Source organism: Perca flavescens, unplaced genomic scaffold, assembly GCF_004354835.1.
Source record: "Perca flavescens isolate YP-PL-M2 unplaced genomic scaffold, PFLA_1.0 EPR50_1.1_unplaced_scaf_53, whole genome shotgun sequence".
NCBI lineage: Eukaryota > Metazoa > Chordata > Actinopteri > Perciformes > Percidae > Perca > Perca flavescens.
This window is the reverse complement of record NW_021166706.1, coordinates 1,207-10,000: the sequence shown is the minus strand read 5'-3', so window position 1 is coordinate 10,000 and position 8,794 is coordinate 1,207. Positions and strand designations below refer to the sequence as shown.

Genomic DNA, 8,794 nt, shown 5'->3' with positions numbered 1-8,794 from the left:
TTCTGGACAAGAATGTCCAAACACCACCAGGTTAACTCAATCAAAACCCTTCATGCAGATGGTGACCTTTGACCTACTTTTTTATCTTTGATCCCTGCAGGATCTCTGTAATATTCCTATATTTTCATCAATCAACATGTGTTTGTGTTTCACATAACACCTGTTGTCAGTTAATTGATGTGATGTCAACCTCAGGACTCTCTGCCTCTGCGGACCCGGTCATGCTGAATGAAACAAAAGCAGGTAAAGGGGGCGGGGCCTAAATCAGCCACAAAATTTAGTTATTAATGAAACAATACCTTCATTTAGAAGAAAGGTAGCCTGGTTAACACCAGACCCTTCTCAGCTTGTAATTGGTGTAGACCCCACTCAAATGGTTGTGGGCTCATTGGATAGTCCTTCAACCAATGTGATTGGTGTAAGCCCTCCTCAGTGGTTGTGATTGGTGTAGATCCCTCCTCCAACTTGTGATTGATTCTGGTTTTGGTTGTGGTCCCTCCAGAGCCCTCCTCAACAGTTGTGATTGGTGTTGCATATTTCCTCAGTGGTTGTGATTGGTGCACAGCCCTCCTCAGAAGTTGTGATGGTCCAAACAGCTGACGTGTTGCATTGGTTAACCCTCCTCAGGGTTGTGATTGGTGTAGAGCCCTCCTCATGGTTGGATTGGTAGAGCCCTCCTCAGTGGTTGTGATTGGTGTAGAGCCCTCCTCAATGGTTGTGATTGGTGTAGAGCCCGCCTCAACGGTTGTGATTGGTGTGAGCCCTCCTCAGTGGTTGTGATTGGTGTAACCCTCCTCAGTGGTTGTCATTGGTAATTGTCCTCAGTGGTTGTGATTGGTATAAGCCCTCCTCAACAGTTGTGATTGACCTGCCGGTCCCTCAGTGGTTGTGTTGAATGTAAAGCCCCTCCTCAGTGGTTGTGATTGGTGTAGAGCCCTCCTCAACCATTGGTGTAAAGCCCTCCTCAGTGGTTGTGATTGGTGTAGAGCCCTCCTCAACAGTTGTGATTGGTGTAGAGCCCTCCTCAGTGGTTGTGATTGGTGTAGAGCCCGCCTCAATGGTTTTGATTGGTGTAGAGCCCTCCTCAATGGTTTTGATTGGTGTAGAGCCCTCCTCAACAGTTGTGATTGGTGTAGAGCCCTCCTCAACGGTTGTGATTGGTGTAGAGCCCTCCTCAATGGTTTTGATTGGTGTAGAGCCCTCCTCAGTTGTTGTGATTGGTGTAGAGCCCTCCTCAACGGTTGTGATTGGTGTAGAGCCCTCCTCAACGGTTGTGATTGGTGTAGAGCCCTCCTCAGTTGTTGTGATTGGTGTAGAGCCCTCCTCAGTTGTTGTGATTGGTATAGAGCCCTCCTCAACGGTTGTGATTGGTGTAGAGCCCGCCTCAACGGTTGTGATTGGTGTAGAGCCCTCCTCAGTGGTTGTGATTGGTGTAGAGCCCTCCTCAGTGGTTGTGATTGGTGTAGAGCCCTCCTCAGTGGTTGTGATTGGTGTAGAGCCCTCCTCAGTGGTTGTGATTGGTGTAGAGCCCTCCTCAGTGGTTGTGATTGGTGTAGAGCCCTCCTCAGTGGTTGTGATTGGTGTAGAGCCCTCCTCAGTTGTTGTGATTGGTGTAGAGCCCTCCTCAGTGGTTGTGATTGGTGTAGAGCCCTCCTCAGTGGTTGTGATTGGTGTAGAGCCCTCCTCAGTGGTTGTGATTGGTGTAGAGCCCTCCTCAGTGGTTGTGATTGGTGTAGAGCCCTCCTCAGTGGTTGTGATTGGTGTAGAGCCCTCCTCAGTGGTTGTGATTGGTGTAGAGCCCTCCTCAGTGGTTGTGATTGGTGTAGAGCCCGTCTCAACGGTTGTGATTGGTGTAGAGCCCTCCTCAGTGGTTGTGATTGGTGTAGAGCCAATAAACATTTGTTGTTGTTTTTTCTAGGTGTTTGTAACGCTGAAGAAAATGTCTAAAAAAAACAACAACAATTTTAAAAAAATAACTTAAAATGAAAAAAAATATGAAATACATGTCGACAAAAGCAACAAAATTGTCGACCATCATAAGAAAAAAACAAATATAAATATATATATTTGTAGAAATATCTACAAAAAGCAGAAAAAAATGTCCAAAACAAAAAAATTTTTACAAAGCAAAACGAACAAAAAATTAAAAAAATATATACAGTACAGGCCAAAAGTTTGGACACACCTTCTCATTCAGTGTGTTTCCTTTTTATTTTCATGACTATTTACATTGTAGATTCTCACTGAAGGCATCAAAACTATGAATGAACACATATGGAATTATGTACTTAACAAAAAAGTGTGAAATAACTGAAAACATGTCTTATATTTTAGATTCTTCAAAGTAGCCACCCTTTGCTTTTTTATTAATAAGGGAAATAATTCCACTAATGTACCCTGACAAAGCACACCTGTGAAGGTAAAACCATTTCAGGTGACTACCTCATGAAGTCATTGAGATGTGTACCAAGGGTATATTTATTTAAAAAATATAAAGGGTAGTTATTTAGAAGAATCTAAAGTATAAGACATTTTTTGTATATAATTCATAGTTATTTAGTGTATCTGATTCCATATGTTTCATTCATATTTGATGCCTTTATTTGAGAATCTACAATGTAAATAGTTATTTAAAATCTGATGTGTAGTTAGTTGAATTAGTGTATCTGATGTGTAAACTTTAGGCCTCTGATGTGTATTATTTTTATATCTTTTTATATATTTTATAACAAAAACATTAGTTAAAACTTAGTGAAAAAGATGTGTATGTATTTATTTAGTGTATGTGATGTATTCTTTAAGGTCTATGACGGTGTTTATTTAAATGTGTATTTAGTGTATATTTATTTAATGTATATAATGTATAGTTATTTAGAGTATATAATGTATAGTTATTTAATGTATATAATGTATAGTTATTTAGTGTATCTGATGTGTAGTTATTTAGTGTATCTGATGTGTATTTATTTAGTGTATCTGATGTGTAGTTATTTAGTGTATCTGATGTGTAGTTAGTTATTTAGTGTATCTGATGTGTAGTTATTTAGTGTATCTGATGTGTAGTTATTTAGTGTATCTGATGTGTAGTTATTTAGTGTATCTGATGTGTAGTTATTTAGTGTATCTGATGTGTAGTTATTTAGTGTATCTGATGTGTAGTTATTTAGTGTATCTGATGTGTAGTTATTTAGTGTATCTGATGTGTAGTTAGTTATTTAGTGTATCTGATGTGTAGTTATTTAGTGTATCTGATGTGTAGTTATTTAGTGTATCTGATGTGTAGTTAGTTATTTAGTGTATCTGATGTGTAGTTATTTAGTGTATCTGATGTGTAGTTATTTAGTGTATCTGATGTATATTTTAAGGTCCGTGATGGTGTTCAACCCGACGGAGCAGCTTCAGACGTCTGTGGTCAGCGTCCTCGTCGACTCTCCGGACGCTCGCGTCGTCGCCGCGGAAACGGGCCGACCAATGGCTGCTCAGATATCTGCCGTGTGGGCGGAGCCGAGCCGGGCAGCCACAGACTCCTTTCAGGTGAACAGCTGCTCAATTCATCTATTTATCTTTTATTCTTTTGTTAATTTTTAATCTTTAAATTTTTTAAATTTTTTAAATTTTTTAAATTTTTTAAATTTTTTAAATTTTTTAAATTTTTTATTTATTTAGGATGATTGTGTTTCATTCTTTTGTTTATTTTAATTATTTTAATTTTAAAAATGTTTTTGTTTTAATTTTTAAATATTTTGAATCTTTTTTTAATTTTTTAAATTTTGTATGTTTTATATTTTTTATATTTTTTATATTATACATTTTAAATTTTAATTTTATTTAGGATGATTGTTTTATTCCGTCTTATTCACGGTTAGCCCCGCCCCCTGAGCGCTGACTGTCCAATCACAGCGCAGTATGTTTTCTGTCCCAGCTGGACTTCGTGGCTGAGCTTCCTCCTCTGGCGGTGGTCGTGTACCATGTGACCAGATCCTCCGTTGGCTCCGCCCCCCGGGCTCGCTACACCTTCAGTCTCCGTGGCAACCCGCCGGATGTCCAGGCGGAGCACTTTCAGGTGTCCCCCCCAGACGCCACCCTGTCGCTTAGCAACAAGCACGTCCAAATATGGAGCTCCCCGGAGACGGGCTTCCTGCAGGTCTGTATTTTCAGAATAAAAGTCTGTGTTTTTATTCACTGAATGAAGTTTAGACATAATTAACACTAACAAAAATATATTTTTTATCACGAATCTAACCCAGATCTCCCACACCAAAGACATGTCATATCCACTGCGCCATCATTATCACCACCCACAATTATTAATCATTTAACTATTATAATCAGGAATCTAATAACTGATTTTATCTGTTTATTGAATAATCTATTCAGTTTAATAATGATTTATTTGGACTAATTAAGTTTTAAGTGAGACATTTTATTTTGAAATGCAGAAGCTGCGTCTGCAGTCGGGTCTGGTGCGGCAGCTCCAGGTCCAGTTCCTGTGGTACGGAACCACAACCAACCGGGACAAGAGCGGAGCGTACCTGTTCCTGCCGGGGGAGGGGGGCCCAGGTGAGTCCAGAACCAGGACCAGTCTGGACCCAGGCTCTAACCATCTCAATGTTCACTCAGGTTTTAGTTTTAGTGTACAGTCAGGTTCCCCCCCCAATCATTAGAATAAAAAACATATAAACACTCGCTACACCGAGATCACTTTGTGCTCCAAACTGGATCAGGATTTAGATACCCCAACATCAGAACCAACCGAGCAAAAAACTCATTCATTCCTATGGCAATAACCCAAATAAGGTGTAGGTAGGGGTATGACTGGAGGAATAGATGTGAAGTAGGATAATGTGCAGTAGTTTTATTTATTTATGATATTGTGCGATATACTCCTTTTACTGTATTCTATTTAATGATGTGTTGGATAGGTAGTGCTGTAGATGTCTGGTTCAGGTAGTGCTGTAGATGTCTGGTTCAGGTAGTGCTGTAGATGTCTGGTTCAGGTAGTGATGTAGATGTCTGGTTCAGGTAGTCCTATAGATGTCTGGTTCAGGTAGTGCTGTAGATGTCTGGTTCAGGTAGTGCTGTAGATGTCTGGTTCAGGTAGTGATGTAGATGTCTGGTTCAGGTAGTCCTGTAGATGTCTGGTTCAGGTAGTCCTGTAGATGTCTGGTTCAGGTAGTGCTGTAGATGTCTGCTTCAGGTAGTGCTATAGATGTCTGGTTCAGGTAGTCCTGTAGATGTCTGGTTCAGGTAGTGCTGTAGATGTCTGGTTCAGGTAGTGCTGTAGATGTCTGGTTCAGGTAGTGCTGTAGATGTCTGGTTCAGGTAGTGCTGTAGATGTCTGGTTCAGGTAGTGCTGTAGATGTCTGGTTCAGGTAGTGATGTAGATGTCTGGTTCAGGTAGTGCTGTAGATGTCTGGTTCAGGTAGTGATGTCCTGTCTGGTCAGGTAGGTCTGTCTGTTCAGGTAGTCCTGTAGATGTCTGGTTCAGGTAGTCCTGTAGATGTCTGGTTCAGGTAGTGCTGTAGATGTCTGGTTCAGGTAGTGCTGTAGAGGTCTGGTTCAGGTAGTGCTGTAGATTTCTGGTTCAGGTAGTCCTGTAGATGTCTGGTTCAGGTAGTCCTGTAGATGTCTGGTTCAGGTAGTGCTGTAGATGTCTGGTTCAGGTAGTGCTGTAGATGTCTGGTTCAGGTAGTGCTGTAGATGTCTGGTTCAGGTAGTCCTGTAGATGTCTGGTTCAGGTAGTCCTGTAGATGTCTGGTTCAGGTAGTGATGTAGATGTCTGGTTCAGGTAGTCCTGTAGATGTCTGGTTCAGGTAGTCCTGTAGATGTCTGGTTCAGGTAGTCCTGTAGATGTCTGGTTCAGGTAGTCCTGTAGATGTCTGGTTCAGGTAGTCCTGTAGATGTCTGGTTCAGGTAGTGCTGTAGATGTCTGGTTCAGGTAGTGCTGTAGATGTCTGGTTCAGGTAGTGCTGTAGATGTCTGGTTCAGGTAGTGCTGTAGATGTCTGGTTCAGGTAGTCCTGTAGATGTCTGGTTGAGGTAGTGCTGTAGATGTCTGGTTCAGGTAGTCCTGTAGATGTCTGGTTCAGGTAGTCCTGTAGATGTCTGGTTCAGGTAGTGCTGTAGATGTCTGGTTGAGGTAGTGCTATAGATGTCTGGTTGAGGTAGTGCTATAGATGTCTGGTTGAGGTAGTGCTATAGATGTCTGGTTGAGGTAGTCCTGTAGATGTCTGGTTCAGGTAGTGCTGTAGATGTCTGGTTCAGGTAGTGCTGTAGATGTCTGGTTCAGGTAGTCCTGTAGATGTCTGGTTCAGGTAGTCCTGTAGATGTCTGGTTCAGGTAGTCCTGTAGATGTCTGGTTCAGTGTCTGTGTTGTGGGTTATGTGTCCAAGTCTGTACTGTACAACAGATGGCCTCATGGGGACATTAACGTTTCCTAAGTCTAAGTCACAAATGCTTAAAAACCAAAAGGCAGCGCTGGAGATGGAGCCTGAGTTTTCAGAGTGTTTGCTAGTTTTATTATGTTTTGCTAGCGTCTGTTCTGCGTATATATTGTTAAAGGAAATTGCTGCTTTCTCCTTTTTTCAGAAGTTATTCATTTTTGCTCGATTTTCATTTTAAATTTTTATCTGCAATATAGTTTCCATTTTTCTTGAAGGTTTCACTTTTATTTAGTTTCAGTTTAAATATTTTTCACTGCTTATTTTTGTTATATTTTACTGTAACCCCACCCCCCCCCCTAGGTGTATACCCCCCCGGAGCCCCCCCTGGTTCGGGTCTCCAGAGGTCCCGTCTTCTCTGAAATCACTTCCTGTTTCAGACACTTCACGCACACAGTCCGACTCTACCACCTGGACGGTAACCACATTTACACCTTTTACAGAAACATGAAGCCTCATAATAATATGGGCTTACACATAGGGAGGGGAGGGATTTATATACAGGAAGGGGTGGGACTTCTCCTCTCTTAATGAATCTAAAGATCATCATCAGTCTGATGATTTTCACAATAAAAGCCTCCTGTCTGCGTCTGCCCCAGGGCATGCTGGGAGATCACTGGAGATTTCCAACACGGTGGACATCAGGTCAGAGGTCAACCGCGAGCTCGCCATGCGGCTCGTCAGCGACGTCGCCAACGGCAACCGTTTCTACTCCGACCTCAACGGCTTCCAGGTTGGTTTCCATTTTTATTATTGTGTAACGTAGTCGCTGCTTCTTTGTTCTCTGACTTTCTCAAAGCTCTTTTAAATTCACAATGAATTACATAAACGGTGGGGAGGGTTGGGCATCGTTTGGATATTAACGATTCTGATTCTTGCTTTTGATTCCGGTTCTCATTGATTCCGATTCTTTGAGGGGTGGAGTTGAAAATGGTCACATGCTTATTTCACCAATAAGAGGAAAGTTTTATTTTGATTCAAAGGTGGGTTGCAGTTTTACCGCTTTCTCAGTGTAAAATAAAGCCACGCTAGAGCGCTGCTTACTGCGCTCCAAGGCTGCAACACAAGAAACCTGGTCACTATGGAAACCCAAACTTGTTAAATTTGGAACGCATGATCAGATTTAAAACCCAAATCCTCCAAACGATTCCAATAAAGAACCGATTCCAAGTAGGAATCGGTTCTCGATGCCCAACCTCAATGCACCTGAACACACCTCCCTGTAAGACCAGCAGAATGCACCTGAACACACCTCCCTGTAAGACCAGTACACCCAGAATGCACCTGAACACACCTCCCTGTAAGACCAGTACACCCAGAATGCACCTGAACACACCTCCCTGTAAGACCAGTACACCCATCGGCCACAGATGGGAGCAGGTGCATTTGATGTTGATTTGACGGTCTTAAAATAGCAAAGACACTTGTGTTGAGCTTTGTGCAGTGCTCCGCCGGGTGCAAGATAGGCCCTTAGTGTTAGTTTATCCTTTACTGACTGTTTGATGATCCTTTACTGACTGTTTGTTGATCCTTTACTGACTGTTTCTGATGTGTAGATGCAGCAGCGGAGGACTCTGGCGAAGCTCCCTCTGCAGGCCAACTTCTACCCGATGAGCACGGCTGCCTTCCTGCAGGACTCCACGTCTCGCCTGACTCTGCTGGCGGCCCAGAGTCAGGCCGTCGCAGCTCTCAGACCAGGTAACACTACCCTCTACAGGTAGACCAGGTAACACTGGTCTCTACAGGTAGACCAGGTAACACTACCCTCTACAGGTAGACCAGGTAACACTGGTCTCTACAGGTAGACCAGGTAACACTACCCTCTACAGGTAGACCAGGTAACACTGCTCTCTACAGGTAGACCAGGTAACACTGTTCTTTACAGGTAGACCAGGTAACACTGCTCTCTACAGGTAGACCAGGTAGCACTGCTCTCTACAGGTAGACCAGGAAACACTGCTCTCTACAGGTAGACCAGGTAACACTGCTCTCTACAGGTAGACCAGGTAACACTACCCTCTACAGGTAGACCAGGTAACACTGCTCTCTACAGGTAGACCAGGTAACACTACCCTCTACAGGTAGACCAGGTAACACTGCTCTCTACAGGTAGACCAGGTAACACTGCTCTCTACAGGTAGACCAGGTAGCACTTGTCTCTACAGGTAGACCAGGTAACACTGCTCTCTACAGGTAGACCAGGTAACACTACCCTCTACAGGTAGACCAGGTAACACTGCTCTCTACAGGTAGACCAGGTAACACTGGTCTCTACAGGTAGACCAGGTAACACTGCCCTCTACAGGTAGACCAGGTAACACTGGTCTCTACAGGTAGACCAGGTAACACTGCTCT

General features: G+C 42.9%; 1 protein-coding gene across 1 annotated transcript in view; it reads left to right on the top strand.

Annotated features, from left to right (window-relative positions):
* Positions 1 to 8,137, top strand: part of LOC114552021 (alpha-mannosidase 2x) — a gene marked incomplete at its 3' end in the record, with an annotated part of 26,808 nt that extends 18,671 nt beyond the window's left edge. The window contains exons 13-18 of the mRNA XM_028572746.1: positions 3,366 to 3,534; positions 3,923 to 4,144; positions 4,440 to 4,610; positions 6,743 to 6,857; positions 7,039 to 7,172; positions 7,996 to 8,137. Coding sequence (XP_028428547.1) covers positions 3,366 to 3,534; positions 3,923 to 4,144; positions 4,440 to 4,610; positions 6,743 to 6,857; positions 7,039 to 7,172; positions 7,996 to 8,137 — 953 coding nt within the window. The remainder of the gene's footprint in view (positions 1 to 3,365; positions 3,535 to 3,922; positions 4,145 to 4,439; positions 4,611 to 6,742; positions 6,858 to 7,038; positions 7,173 to 7,995) is intronic.
* Between the last annotated feature and the right edge of the window lie 657 nt (positions 8,138 to 8,794).